The 16,530-nt window shown below is 39.8% G+C and overlaps 1 protein-coding gene across 2 annotated transcripts in view; it reads left to right on the forward strand.

Moving 5' to 3' along the window:
- rbpjb (recombination signal binding protein for immunoglobulin kappa J region b) overlaps nucleotides 1–16,530 on the forward strand; it is a 46,833-nt gene that overhangs the window by 16,325 nt on the left and 13,978 nt on the right. For both annotated transcript variants that reach the window (XM_083910377.1, XM_083910378.1), the window contains exon 2: nucleotides 10,641–10,679. In XM_083910377.1, the coding sequence (XP_083766503.1) occupies nucleotides 10,641–10,679 (39 nt within the window). The remainder of the gene's footprint in view (nucleotides 1–10,640; nucleotides 10,680–16,530) is intronic.

The following is a 16,530-nucleotide window of genomic DNA, read 5'->3' on the forward strand; positions in this document are numbered from 1 at the left end:
AATTCCATTATGGGAGCTCTATTTTGCAACTCCTGTAGTAAAAAGACATATCGACCATTCCCTCACAGTATGACGTTAGAAAAATATTTACATTGAAAGAGTGCAGGACGTTATTGTAAATGAACCACTGCATTTTTAACACCTCTCACAATAACATGACGTATGTTTTTGGACAAGTAAACTTAACTGGGGTCCTATGATTTACACGATGCAGAATACGAAATTGTACAGAATTTGTCATGATTTGACTGTAACTTTGTTTTTTCTGGAAAATGTTTCCAGAGCCAATATTAAAATTGGAGTAGAACGTCACATAATGTGTTCGAACATGTTTTTTTTGGAAAAGTGACGGCTCTAGTTTGGATTTTAAATTCCGTAAGTCGAGAAGGGTTTAATCAGTTGATGTCACCTTAAAGAGCAGCCATTTTAATGCACTTCACACGTTTCTCGTAACCCATGTTGCAGTCCGGCACAGCAGTCTGTGCTGTCTTGTCAGCTTTGCCTCTGAAAAGGGGCAACAAGGTCTGAAGTGTTTGCTGATGCTCCAGTGCAGAGGTCACCAACCTTTTTGAGACAGAGAGCTACCTTAAGGGTAAAAAATAATATTGAGGGCTACCATATAATATTTTTTTGTTTGTTTACCATTTAAATGATTAATATTATGCATTCAACTGCATACACATTCATTCCAGTGCTTAATCCTAACGATTACCAGTTTTTATAAACAATATCAAAGATATTTCACTTTGCGATCATACGGATACATGCAAGTGAGGTGAAGTGAAGTGAAGTGAGCCCGCGGGCACCGTATTGGCTGCCTGCGGGCTACCAGGTGCCCGCGGGCACCACGTTGGTGACCCCTGCTCCAGTGGCTCTCTACTCCTGAGTGCAGAAATAATTTCCTGCTTTATATCTCAGTTCCCTCGAAAAGGAATAGTTCCTGTAGATGTTTAACTATGGCATACTGTAGCTACTATATTTAGATGCTCCAACAGAAACGTTTTAATGTTAAAGCTGATGAGTCTTTGCTGGTTTGTGTCTTTTAACATTAAAAATGTCCATTGCATGATTTCCCATAGCTATCATCATCATGGAAATGTTTTGCTCCACCCTGTGATTTACGTCAATGATTTTAACAATGTAAATGGCACCTGCTGTTCCTTTATTAATAATCAATTATTAACTACTAATTAATGACTAATTCAATTATATCAATCCAGTGCAGATTATTTGAAATTATTTATCAGTCGGACAGTTTTTACAAATTTTTTTTTTCTTTTTTTTTCTTTTTTTTTTTACCTGTGTCATGAATTTAATATTAAGTATACATTAATTGTACTCAACATACTGCATATAGTTGCACTACAGTGCAGATATAAAATGTGAATTGGAATGACAGACCATTCGTGTTATTCATAATTTATTTATTATTTAATATTAAACCATTATATTTGATCTGATTGATGAGAAAAGAAAAAAGGTAACACTTTAGATTAGGGAACACATATTCACCATTAACTAGATGCTTAGTAACATATATAAGTAGCATACTAGTCCTTTATTAGTAATCATTAACACCTTATTCTACATAACCTTATTCTACCTCTATTATGGCATGCAGATTTTTCCTTCATAAGGTGTTAATACATGCTAAATATTTACTAATAAAGGGCTAGTATTCTACTTATATCCATGTCGGTAAGCACCTAGTTAATGGTGGATATGTGTTCCCTAATATAAAGTTTTTCAGAGAAAAATATATGGGCCAAAAAACAGACATTGTGACAATCAGAGCAGAAAGCACATGTGAGTTTCTTCTTTAGAGCATGTGCGTTTTCACCCTGGCGTGTAACACTGAGGACATGTCAGGGTTCCTGTCTCGTTGTGTCTTCTGAGACTTCAGGTGTTGATGGGTGTTTTTTCCCCCCCCTTCCCTCAGCACTGTGTTTGCACTGTCACTCACAGCTGTCTAACACATAACTGTATGACTGACAGGCCCGGGGTTCACAATCCCTCAGTCGAGCCTCCATGTTGCTTTCGCATGTGTTGACGTGCCTTCACGGTGTTTGTGTGTTATCGCGCAGAGTCGTTGGGTGGTCGATGATCTATACATAGCAACCGGCACCTCCCTCTCTTGTCACCTATACCAGTCATATGTCATACAACATGTCAGAGAAGGAAGTGAGAACCTACTCTGTTCCCCCACCGAGCTCCATGCAGAGGTTGGATTCATTCACTTACCTCTGTATCACTGCATTGCACATGTAGTCGCACAGTACTTACCTTGAACACAGAAGTGATGTATGGATGAAACTGTGTTCTGGGTTGCATTTAATGGTCTGTATTTATTCCTGGGGCATGGATTGACTGCCACTGGAGCAGTGTGTGAGATTAAACTGGAGCCAGAGTATTTTCTTTTATTTACAGTATTTCTTTAACCAGCAACTTGAAAATCTACTTTTGTTACTGCTTTGTAAAGTTGAACTGTTTTCTCAGTAGGAGTTCTGAATATTAAGTTTTTTATTATTATTATTTAAATGTTTTATTTATTTAAAATTTTCCCTTTTCAGGAGAACAAAACAGTCAAAAAGACAAGCTAAGACAAAGCAATTTGGATTATAATATTCATTTAAAAAAAATAAATCAACGATTAATCGATCATTAATGGTTTGGTTTGTGTGTGTTTTCAATAATTCAAACAAGCTCTGTGGTATTTTTGCTGATTTACTGAATATTTTTGATGGTTTCATATAACAAAGAAATATTCTTGTGGACTAAACAAGACATTGGAGAAGATCATAATCTCAACGTTCTGGAAACACTTATCATAAATAATCATTAGTTGCAGCCTTATATTAAAGTCTGTACTATATAGAAATACATGCCTGTTTTAATTTCCTTCATCTTAAGCTTACATGTCAGATTGTTGCTTGTCAAAAATGTTAATGTGATCACTTTTTTAAATGAAGAAAAACTTATGCCATATGTAAGTAATGAGGCAAAAAAACGGTTACTACATTCAAATTCAAAATACCGAGGTCTTTTAGGTTTCGATTTCTGACGTAACTGGCAACCTGTGGTTGCTCGGTAGCTGAGACTCTACTGACTGCAATGATTGGTAGACAGCGGTAGGTGGCGCTACATGCCAAAACATGATTTCAAAACATAAACATGATTTGCAGTCTGCAAAATATATTTTTTAATGCAAATATTTTGTCTGTACTGTTGTTGTTGGTGAGTTCAGTTTGTTATATGAACATTATTCCTGAGACTCTGTGACATATTAGGAGGGTTTTATGGCCAGTTGATTTAGATTTATTACATAATGTGCAACTTTAAAAAATCAAGGTAATGTGCAGAAGTGTTTTAAATCTCCACTACTGAATGCTACAAGCAATGTGAAGCAGCTGGCTGAAACCCTGAAATCAAACAAAGACATAAGGCGTAAATGTGGTGCTGTGAGGATGTTAATCACTCCAAATTAACTGAAGGTAACAAGCTTGTGCACCCTGCCTGAATATCTGTGCCTCATCCTCGGTCAGCCTCTGTCCAGATTTGACGAGAGATTTGAGAGTTTTTTTTCTTCTTCCCCCAAGACACGATGCTGTCTTTGACTCGCGTATTTGCGGTTGTGTATGTGTCTGTGTGTTCTGTGAAACAGGCCTGAGGGGAGGTTTGGTGTGGAGTTTCACTCCGTCTTCGAGTCGTATCTGCTGCTGGTTAGAGGTGTTGGGTTTTAATTAGCTACCACAAAAATATGTGGTGTATCTGTCACCCTCTGGCTGCTCTTGAGTTCAGCCTCTGAGAAATTAAAGTGCCAGTGTGATGTCAATGCGTGTCTGCAACGCTGCAAAAGTAATAGAAATTTCATTTAGCGGTTAAAGCAAGGAGGCAAAATTAATTAAATAAACATACTGAAGAACTGTGTTAAAAATATCTTGGGCTTTATTGCTAAGAATTCGCAGCCATGTTTATATATTTCAAAGGTCACTCTGGTACATCTATATACAGTAGTGCATCTACTAAAAAATATCAATCTCTATATATATATTTCAGTCATAACATTTATTGGTCACTTACTAACAATAACATTATCAACATTTTATTTCCCCCCCAGAATATTGTTGTTGGCAGTACAGAGCAGCTTTTATCAATTTTCCCATGGCTCTCAAGCTACAGTTCTGTTCCAAACCGCACTGAGAACAGTTCTTCTGGTGCATGTCATCCGCTGTTACAAAGGTTGCATCAGAATCAAGCTCTTTTACACTGTGTGTGAAGTATGTTTCCTGCTCTGTGAGTTGAGGAATAACAAACAGAGGGAAGACCTCTTCTTATTCTTATTCTTCGCCTTCTTCCACTGAAAACTTGGGACCAGTGGATAACGCACAGTCTGTCGGTCACAAGCCAGTCTGAGCTGGCAGCTGCAGCCCATAAAATTAATTGGTGAAGAAACACAGATTTAGAAATACAGCACTAATAAAAACACATTTAGCTGTATTTCTACACTTAAATATATCCAATTATACATGATACCCGTACGTCTACGAAGCCTAGAACTCCCGTCTGGTGTTTTTTTGTTTGTTTTTTAAGTCTCTTTGGATAGAGGGAGCACTCTGAACATTTTTGATAGTTGCAAATTTGACTACAGCTGTATGTAACAGTCATCAAAGACACAAAGTTAATGCGTTCATAAAAGGGCTTCCGTCCTAATCAAATCGTTAATAATAGGAGTTGTGCACAAGAACACAAATGTCAGACCCAAACTCTGCCCTATATGTATTGAAAGTAATTCCAATACTACAGTTCATTGTCTACAGTTCACATGCGACGTCATTCCTCAAATTTCCTGCCCTTTTGGCTCGAAAATTAGCTCGCTGCAGATAACTGTTATATCATTTGATTAATTGATATTCATCCTTACAGCTCTCTTAGGAACATTTCATCACCGATCATGATTTTTTTTTTCTTCTCCGACTACCACATTTCCACTGGTAGAAAAAACTATTCAAACATGCTTTTGATGTTTTTAATTGGCAAAATGACTCGGCATTGCACACTTTTTTTGCGGCTTCAGTGGGAACATGAGACATGGTTGAACATGCTAATTTCTTTCATTTTTGGCAGTGATGTGAATCCCTTCATCATCTCCGGGCACAACGCTGTCAATGTGTTTCTGCAAAGCTTCAAATTATCGAAATTCTATTTTGTGGGGAAAAATTAATCGCATGTGAAACATATCTTGGAATCCACTGCTAACAATTCATAGCCATACAATGGCCCTTGAAATATTTCTGGTTAATTTAAGGCATAATTCATTCATGTGTAGGTGAAAAAATACCACCAGGCAGAAAAACCACTGGCAATGGAAATTGTGTTAATCATCCTTTGATAGCTCATTCACAAATCCCGGATATACTTGCAAATTCTAGCGTGAAATAGGCTTAAGTAATGTGCTACTGCCTCACATTTGCTCAGCTCGCAGTCTGCACTGCCCTGCTTTTGTATTGACCAAATAGCACGTTAGCGCGAGCGTCTTTCAGTGATGTTGAAACAAAAGTGCGAGTGTTGTTGATTGATCGACAGAGGCTCTACACTGTCGCCGTTATCTGTAAGCCAACAGTGACGTTGCGCTTACTTCCCAGTGAAAGCACAGTCAGGACATCCTCACTCACACTGCACACATGTGACTGGAACAACTTTCCTGTCTTGTACCAGTCCATTGGCCTTGGCACACTTTTAATGGTTACACACCATTAGTCAATGTGCCAGGGTAAGCTAACAGCGCATAGGCTTAGCAGTTTAATGGGCCTATCAGGTTACTAATAGGAGATTGCCAAAGTACAAAAAAAGCCTCATTACAGGGTTCATAAACAGACCTTGAAGGATTGAGGAAAGTAAAGGAAATTAGTTTGATAGTTTATACGTTGGAAAAGCAGATTGGCCCGACACAAGTCTGGATTTGTGCACTTGGAGGTGGCTCTCTCAGTTTGTTTAAACTGTCATTCTCTGGAGAACATGGAGCATTAAATTAATTTCTATGTTCTCTAAGAACAATGCAGCAATTGTGGTTTGGGCCACAGGTTTGGGGTTTTTAAAATGACAATTAAAGTTTCCAGCAGATATTCACTCCAAGGCTCTCGAAACTAAAAACCTAATATTAAAAGATGCTGGAGAAGGAGAAGTGTGTGCTTTAAACGCAGCAAGACGCTTTTTAAAATGCTCAATAAACAAGATCACGGATGGAAAACACTGCTTCCTCATATTCTCTTTTTATGGCTTCTGTGGCTGAAACTCCACCAGTATTACATCATGTAGTTCTGAGATGCAAGTAAGAATTTGCATTTGTTAGCATGATAAATCATGTTTCCACTTGTGTCATGCTCCTTTTAGTAACATGCTGGATCACACACTGCTCCAGCTTTAAATAAGTAATTTATTTTCCCCTGTGTACATAACTGCATGTCCTTATGGTGATCTTTATTGAAACTGATAAGTGAGACCTTTTAATGAACCTTTAACCCCCTCTTGCAATCTGTTGTTTTATAGCCAGTCCTATATGGTTTGTTTTCTCGCCGCTGTGTCTCTAACCCTCATTGTGTTCAGTGGAATAAGTGATAGTAGGCAGGAGGTGTGGAGGAGAAGGAAGGAAGGAGTGAGGGAAGGGAGAGTAGTCCTCACGGACTGAGAGCAAAATCAGACGAAACGTCTCTTCACGCAGAGCTTCCTTTTCCTCTGCCGACCCGCTGACCTGCACTCAGTCTGTCTGTGTTTGCATGAGAGGCCAGCGCAAGGTCACAGTCGAGTCAGGTAGTTTTACTGATGTCAGTCAGGATTTGGTGCTGCGATACAGGTCATGGGGCACCACGTGAGGGATTTTTTAAAAAAGTATTCACAAATAGTTTATACTTCTGTGACCTACTCCTACTGTAGGCTATGGGTTGGCTTTTTGTTAGCCTTCACATCTGTGTGAACTTGGGAGAAAGTTCAAAATTTGAGTTCAAAACAAACAACCTAAGCGTAGTGTAACCTCAGATCCATTTTGAACGCCCTCTTGCCCTGCTAGGAAGATGAGACGGTGACGTTATGTTTCTCAGAAGTGGGGTTAACGTCTTCACCTCGAATGTGGTTGTGAGAATGGAGGACGCAAACGAGCTCAACTGTCCTCCCGAGCTTGAGAATTACGACACCAGAGCTTCTTCAAATACAATGCATGGGAATACTTTTGGCACGTTGGTAACATGCAAATATGCGGATTAACCTGTAAATGTTGGCTCCTTTCAAGTGAGGGGGGTACATTAATATTATATTAAAATTAGAATGAAAAATTGAAAAAAACGCAATAAGCAATAATAGTGTTTTCAAAGTAGAGCTGCAACTAACAATTCTTTTCTCGATTCACAGAGTAAATATTTGGCCCATAAATCACAGAAAATGTTAAAAAATGTTCATCAAACCTGGAAATGATGATCTTGATGTTTTTAATGATTTCTTCTTTATCTGGAGCAAAGGAACTAGAAAATACTCACATTTAAGAAGCTAAAACAATCAGAATTTCACTGATGGAGTAATTGTTTCAGCTCTACCTCAAAGGAATGGTGGTGATTTTTGCTCCACTTATCACCTTGAACTGTCCTGAACTTGGTGGTGGTGGTTGCACTTGACTGCGCTACCTCAGAACCTGCACATGCAGCAGTCGACGTGCCTCTTTTTTAACTTTGCATCTACCTTTGGTGGTTTCCTGTGTTTGGTCGTGTTTTCTTGTTGGTGTTTGTGCCTCGAGCGATCGCGTTACGACGTGATCTCCAGGAGGCGACCGGAAACACGGACTGTGGTTTTTCACAGAAACTGGCGCCTCTTTATGCGCCGCCTAACAAAAAAACCCACTGATGTTTGCATATCACTGCTTTTGTGCGATGGATGTTCCAGAAATTTGAAACATTTCTTCTGCCGACACGTGGCATCTCCCCTGCTATCACTTACCTTTTCTACCTGAACAACTGCCAGTAAATATTTGCACTTCTCTGCTTAGAACTAATTCTTCCTCTGTCCACAACACACCACCTACCCGCCTTCCCCCTCCCGCCTCATCTCAATTCGCCTTCGATCTCTCTCTACACTTTCTCTGCTGCAGTATCCCTTTCTCCATCGCTCACTGTTTGCACTTGAGGGGGGAGAGGTTTCGAAGGGGGAGGAGGCGAGAAAGAAGAGAGCCGTCTGGAATCCATTAGCTTGTTGAGGCATCAGTGTTTCACTGTGGGAACCTTATTGATTGTCCTCCTTTATAATTATTCCACCTCCACTCCCTCCTTCGGGCTCTTGCACCAATCATGTTTTTACTTTCCTGCCTTTTATTCCTTTTTTTTTTTTAGTATTTCATCCCTCTCTTCGTGTTTGTGTGCTGCTTTTATTTATTTATTTTTTTAAATATCACATCGTCTGCCAAACCTAACTGACCGTGTGACTCACTGTTTGTTTGTTTATTGATGGCATGCTAGATTTATTGACACACTTATCTGCAGCATGCAACGCTACCACATCCGACACCAGGAGAAAGTCTGACTTGCTCACACTGTAGACATGCACACCTTTACTGTCACTAGAAGTAATTAACTTGCCATGTGCCCTGTAAATGAAGCGTTTCGGTGGTGTTAGAAACATGTAGATTCATGCTTTAATTTATAAATAAATCACGATATGCGTAATGCTATGCCTTACTACTAATCTGGATCTCTTTGTTTTTAGACATAACAAAATGTTCTGTGGGAATCTAATCTTCATTTTTTTTTTTTTTTTTTACAGTGTTCTGGCACTATTTAATTAGCAATTTGATAAAGAAAATAATTCTTATTTGCAGCAGTCGTGCCTAACTTTAGGTGACCTTTATGCTGTCATTCTTCCTCCGTTTGGGTTTTGTAAACAGAAGTGACATAGAATTATTTGTATTCTGCGTTTTGTCAAGCAATACTATCAGACCTGGCTGACGGAGCGTATGTGGGAATACAGCAGCAGCACTGGGGCAAGACGTGTTTATCCCATCAAACTGACTGGTTGTTTTTTTAGCAGTAGTAATGAATTGTGAGACTTTGCGGACGCCTTCTTTGTGTTTTCAGTCGTTCTCCGACCCTCCGCTGAAACGCAAAGTGAAACCTAACTGGCTGTGAAACTAACTGGTCTCGATGAAAAGAAAAGAGCAGAGCAAGTGTGTGGGAGTGTGACGACTTTTTATTTGAAAAATCTATCAAGCAATAATGAGAGGATTAAGACTGTAATTCTGAGCGGTAACACATGAAAGGTTCAATTGACTGCAGTAAAGAAATCTGAAGCGTGACTCCCCTACTGACAATTTGAACAGGTGCCGTGGCTTAATGGGAGAAATGAGCCATTATGCTTTATCTTCTGCCCAGTTTTCCACATAAGTGACACACGTCACCCTCTAGTTCTCTTCTTGTGTGGGGGCCTCAGACCAGCTTTATATCCTGCAGCATTGCAAACACCTGTAATGTCAGAGGCTGTGTTAAATACTGAGCAGAAATATGGCAGAATCATTGAGGAAAGAGTTGAATTCTTACTATTTTATCAGTCATTTAGACTTTTCATTGACAGGTTTGATCAAAGGTTCATAAAGAAATTCATCAGCTTAACATCATTATGGTCTATGTTTTGATTTCACATTGCTGTTTGGGGAGGGGACTAAAACAATTTAATATGACATCCTGCCATCATGACTTATTATGCGAGCTCTTTGATTGTTCTGTAGATAAGTGTGTGAATGCAGTTGATGGGTTGGTAATTAAATTTTTTCTCTAATGTTATGGTACTAATTAACCGTTTATTCAATTACTAATTCCATGGCCAGCCATTACAATAATCTCTTTATCGGGTTGAGTATATTTTTTACTAATTAAAACAAGCGCTCTGATTTTTCAACTTCTTAAGAGTTAGTATTTTCTTATGAATTGTGTGTATTTATCCTTTGAGCATTTTGGCAAGTCACTGTAACCTTATAGTTGTGGTTCCTGTGACTTGCTGTCTATGCGCTGTAGATGTTTCTCCTGCACTTGAGGTCCTACAGTCTGATCACAACCATGACTACTATGAATATTATGTTTGCTGAAATTTGAAACGAGGGAAACTTTGTTTGTTTTTTTCCTCTTGCTTAACTTATTTTGACACGGCTTTCTCAGGAATTCATTTGAATAAAGTTTGGTGCCTGTACTCCTGCTTTAATTCTGCCAGCAGCCATGAGCACAACACACACAGCTATTTGTAGGAGACTGAATTGTCTTCCATTCATTTTGGCAGCCAAATCAAAGCCTTATCTCGTAACATTAACCACTTAAGGTCTAAGCATACCCTTAACCTAACCACAATTGAAATCTAAATGAGGTTCTGCCTCATTAGCACCAGGTTTTGGCCTCAAAGAGGTCAGTGTTTATGCTAGTAATGGTCCTAAAGAGGTAACAAATACCAAAACACACTCATGCCCGGTCGTTTGCCTCTATTACTGTTCCACTGTCAAGGCCACGGTTTGGGTACCAGTGTGTTTTTTCTGTGTGCACCATTGTGTCATGCAGTGTTTACTGTGTGTGTGGTTGATAACCAGCCCACTCATGTTTTCTTCTCACTCTGTGTGTTTGCAGGAAGTTCGGGGAGCGCCCTCAGCCACAGCGCCTAACAAGGTGAGTGAAAGCAAGTGCTGTAGGATACTCATAGTGTTCCTCCTAAGCCACATCCACACTACTCTTTTCTCATTTTCTATGTGCGAGCTCCATTTTAGTTTAAAAACGTCATAGACTACATATGAAAAGTGGGCGTAGTCTTCTTATTACAAGACAAACTCCTGTTTTGAAGCCTCAACTATTATAATGTTGCTATTGGACAATATCAGCTGTCACTCACACTGGTTTCTACTCCTGTGTGTTTTATCGTCTTTTGTCCTCCAAATGGGAACGTAATTTACAGAACTGACCCCACGTTCTATCGAACAAGACCTGAAACAAGTGATGGAGACCAATTCACTTTGCAGGCCAATGTTTACTGAAGTCATAAATCAAGTGAGAAGAGTGGCCGTTTAATAAATTGTTACATCCTGGTCAATTGGAAGATAACTTCGGACTGTGTACGGACTATGGTTTTAATGTGGATTAACAGAAACGGGGACAATGAATCAGTTACCAGCATCCACTTCCTGATTGGTTCTTATCAGTCATGAGTCTAAAATCAGCCATGAAAAACAACAACACCGCTGACACTTTCCTAGCTTCCTTGTTACTTTTTTGTAACTAAGCATCCTTACATCTCCCATATGGACTGTTGTTATCTATCGATCCGCGTCACGTTACGCCATATTTTATTATGCTCTTGATTGTTTATGAGTTGGATGTCTGTCGTCCTTCACTCCAAAGTCCTCTGGGGTGTGCTTTAATATGTCGAAATAAACCCCATGCCTCGCAGTTGTTTGTGGAGAAACGAGCCAGTAGGGCAATAATTCACCCTTTTCCCGGGAACACGCAGTCTAAACTCTGTTTGCACTGTGCCGTGCGTGTTGCGTTCAGCAGAACTGGGACGAGGAGCGCTGCAAGTTTTTGATTATTCTTCTCCTCTCATGTTTGTTCCAAGTCATTTGCAGAAACATTTTGGGTGAATGGAGAATGCTGATGGATGTTGTGGCTTGCTTCTGGAGGTCTGTGTGCGTGCGTGTCGTGGGGTAAATGAGTGCATGCATATGCACTTGTTTGCTTGTTGGCGTTTGTGGGGTTTGTGTTGTGTTGTGTGTGTGTGCGCGTGTAACTCAGTGGGGAAAATGAGGGGTTGCATATTTTCTGGAAAAGCCGAGTTTGGTTTTGGAAAAAAGGGGCCCTAGCACCTTTTGAAGTGCCCCCCCCACCCCCACCCCCCCTTCATTCATGTGCTGCCAGTCCTCTGTTTCCAGTGGCCCCTGCATTTGTCTGATGGTTTCGATGGCCAGAAAAATGATGGACACAAAACACTCTTTTACCCAGGAGCTGAAAGGCACAACCCCTTCTCTCTGTGTGTGTGTAATGGTGTTTTGTTCTTTGTGTGTGCAGTGTCCTCATGTTCACTCACACTCACTTATCGGCCCCCTTCCTGCAGCAACAGCAGCCCACTGTTTTTTGTTTCTGTCAGGCAGTGGCACAGGCAGCTAAAACGGTGTCCTGCAGGGTCTTTTTACAGCAGCTAAAGCTCCTAGGTCCTGCAGGGCTGCCCTGTCAGGAAGGCTACTCGACTGGAAATACAATGCATGACACACACATGCGCACTGGAAAAAAAAATCAGCACACACACACAGAAAGACATACAGACATCTTTGATTTAGACACATACACGTGCACGTACAATCTGGATAAGCTGTGTTCTCTGTGAGAGGAGCCACCCCTACAAGGGTTTACTCATCCAGGCAACGTAGGAAGAACCAGCTCTGCAGACCCCAACTCCTCAGATGGAAACACTCAATAGAAAGTGTTTTTTTTTCTTCTTTTATCTGCTTCTTTGTCAGAAATTCTTAAATTCAGACCGCGATAGGACCCACAGTGATGGGCGGTTTGTTTAGTTTAAAATCACATGCTTGAACTTCAATTTTTTTGCTTCTTTTCATTTGTGAATGATTTTCTTTTGATGATGCACTGTTTGCTCAAATGTGAATATTACGTCTTGGAATCGGCGTCACGTTCCATTCAGTATTCAAAATATTGATTTATTTTCCTACTCATTGGTTGTCGATGCTGTAGCCTATTAAACTACGCTTCTACCAAGCAGTACAGAGCAGTTCAGCTCACCACAGCAGTGTTTGCATTGGTAAATCCTGATCTGGCTTGGTTTTCCCACCGTGGGTGTGTTGCCTGGATAGTTAGCGGCATCAGCTATGTAAATACCAGCATGACACCAATAAATCCAAGAACATGACACACTAAATAATACTAGGGTGCGTTGACATTATTTGTGTAAAAAGAAACACGAGCGGTCTTGAATCCTCTCTCTGTTGTAATGCATGGTAATTTAAAAAGAAATTATGTATTGTGATGTAACATTGGACTAGTTAGTGCTTCTGGGCTCGCAGGGAAAATATCTGGAGGTCAGATGTGAAGCATTTAGCCATTTTACATGTTGTCACAAATTAAGATACCCTTTTTTTTAACAGGGACTTGAGTAGTTTGAAGTGGCTGAATACGGGGCCTGACAAAATGGATGTGTACACACACACACACACACACACACACACACACACACACACACACACACACACACACACACACACCAGTCGACTCATACTAATTGAGCTATTTCACCGCACACGTGTTTTAGCGTGCCTCGTCTCCCTCATGCTTTCTGCGTGTGTGTGAGTGTGTGTTCACAGGGGCCCCGCTTTGCTGTAGTCGCTGTGGCAGATGTACAGGACAGATGTCTGTCTGCTCTGCTGCATCTGTAGCTGAGTTTAAACTAGCCCCCCCCACCCCACTTAGCTTTCTCTCTGTCAAACACACACACACACACACACACGACCCAGCAACACCTGCTGTTGCATTTGGCTCTTTGTAAATTTGTCTGGCACATTTTTTGCTCTCACCTCTCAAGTGGTTGAGACGACTATTTTGACAATCAATTGTTTGTCTCTTTACTCCTGAACATAGAAACCAGAAAATATTATATATAATATAGTTATATATGTCTTGTTTTTGTGGACAAAACAGGACATATTATAAGAATATCATAATTTTCTCAACCGTTCCTTTTTGCTTTGTTTATATCTCGTTTTGCAAGTGGAGTGAAATGGTAGTGGGCTGTTGGGTAATTACTCTGCTGTTGACTTTTTTATTTTATACATTATTATATTAGTCTTTAAAAGTCTACTATCCAGAGTCCAATCCTTCTTAACAAAATGTACTCAGTTTGATTAAAAAAATCCTGCAAACTGAACCTGTTTCTTGTAAGCAGTTCTCATACTGTCTGACAGCTCACTCTTTGTGGTTGTTTGCTTCTTTGCTATGCTGATTCAGTTCCTTCTTTTTTTTTGTTTACCTGCATGTCGTCGCATATATGGCCTAAATACATGTGTGCGTGTGTTGTTGGTTCAGTGTAACAGGCAAAAGTAAATAACCTTATCTACAACACAAATCTGCTTACACTGCAGTGGCTGCTTAACCGCCTTTTTTTTGTTGTTGTTTGTTTTGTTTTGGTTTTGCTCTGTTGCATGGCAGCTTTTTTTAATACATGTGCTGCATATGTGTGTCTCTGTGTGTGTGTGTGTGTGTGTGTGGTGGGTTCAGTCAAGACTGAAATTACTGCCGCTGTCAGTTCCTGATTAAATCAGATTAAAGGAGGTGTTGAATTTCCAGTAAGTGGTATTTTTTTGTCAATTTCACTGTATGATTAATATTAATATTTTGAGTACAGTGTGTAAAATGTAGCATTTATTGATGACTGAATATCCATCACCTAACCCTTCCCTTAGCCTTCAGTCAGCATCAAATCTCAAAATATGTTCATTGTGGGCTACTGTAAAAACATGATGGCCTCAACCCAACTCTTGATGCTGTTGAACACCAACAATTAATTACGACAGATACTTGTCAGGAGGACATTGAAGTTTGTTTTTGTCCTACTTCACAAAGTCTGTAGCAGTTTATAGGCTATATATTTCAACTCAATCGTGTTTTTATGGTTTGAGTTTGAACTTCCTTGTTCATATTCAAAGGGATATCCGAATTTTGGTAAAAAAAAAAAAAAGGGAAAAGACAGCTGTAACAGTTATGTCAGCTTGTGTGTCTGCAAGCATAGGAAGTAAAGCTGTGCTCTGGTCACCATTTCTCTCACTTCTCCTTCCCGTCATCAGTTTTCAGGAAGAGACCTAATCTCTGTCTGAGTGTGTGTGCGTGTGTGTGTTAGTGCGTGTGTAGGAGATGAGTGATTAGTCAGACGTCCCACTTGTTACCCTTTGGTGACATTAGTCCCTGCTTTTATCACAAGTTTTTGGTGTCATTGCCACCAATTCCTGTTTATGCAATTGACCTTTGCCCCCTTTTTTCAATATGTTTTTTAATCTCTCATGTCTGGATTTTGCCCCGATTAAATGTCCCATTTCAAGACATTATCGCATATATTTTATTGTATTCAAACCAATGAGAGAAGATTATTAGACGAGTATTTCTGTGTTTTATAAACACTTGCCCAAAATTCATCCTGAGATATTTAGTGTCTTCTTTAAAAGAAAAAACCTTGTGCTCCTCACTAGAATTTATTATGAAGTTGTGTGGTTCTGAACGCTGCTTGGCTACACAACAGAACAACAAAAGTTTTCAAAGCCAGACCCACCACTGGGTTTATACGACACTTGATTAGTGACACATGTTGGCCATCTTTGTTATCGATTCAGAGGTTATTTTATGGGCCCGAGAGTGCATTTCGGTGCCAAAGAAGACATGACAATAGAAAAGAGCCACTGTGAGTGAAAGCTTAAGCTAAAGTCTTGACAAGGAACGACGGTCTTTCCCCCATGTACTCGGCGACAGTGGAATGGTTTGGTAAGCACTGAAACATTGTTAACCACAAGCCAAAGCTGTCGCACGAAAAACCTCACTTACACAAGAGAGATTTGAGTAACTAGCGTATGTGGCGGCACAAGTATGTCACGAATGTAAAATGACATAGATCATAAAAACCAGAGATGCGTCGCAGATTCTGTATTGAGCCTTTTTGGGGGGATTCCTGTCATGTACTTTAGAGAAAACCACAATTGTGAATCAGCAGCATTTTGGTGACAAACTGAACTCCGTCAAGGTGGGGTATTGTGTAAGATGCACACCATTCATTCATAATATATACAGTCTGAATTGTGCTTCTCATTCATGCGTCTCCATGTTTCCTGTACCTCAATTATATGGAGGAAGAAATTAGAGGAAGAAATTAGATTAAAAATTACTTAAAAAAAAAAAAAATGGTTGTTATTATGCAGACTGCTTAAATAATATTTCCTCTGCTACTCTTGTTTTTCATTCTTAAAGATTGATTCTGGTCTTTGTGTGTGCTTTTGTGATTTTAATTTAATTAGTATTTATCTAATGATTAAGCACTGGCATCAGCTATTGATATTTACATTTTAGGCATATTTCACACAAGTTACAGTCACTACCTTCACTACTACTTTTCCATTGTACAGCTCTAGCTCAGTGCGACCCGACTGAACGTTTTTGGCTTTTCCATTAGAGATGGTACCAAGTTCTCTTGTAGTACCTGCTCTGACGAGGGTTCCAAGTGAGCTGAGCCAATACTAAAATGTGAAGTCTGACAGACTGCCGGCCACTGAAGCAAGGAAGAGTTATGAGTGTGACGTCCGACACAAGAATTGAACAATGACGAAGTGTAGATCAGTTAAAAATACTTAATCTCCAACATTTAGCAAGGCCATGTCTAAAATCTCAATATTTAACAGAGGGGTCTGGTGTATTTAGCGACAGCACTGCTGAAAGCTGGTGATCATAAGCCCAATCGCAACCCTTTCAACCGTATTTCAGT

Source organism: Microchirus variegatus (assembly GCF_963457635.1).
Source record: "Microchirus variegatus genome assembly, chromosome: 2".
NCBI classification, from domain to species: Eukaryota; Metazoa; Chordata; class Actinopteri; order Pleuronectiformes; family Soleidae; genus Microchirus; species Microchirus variegatus.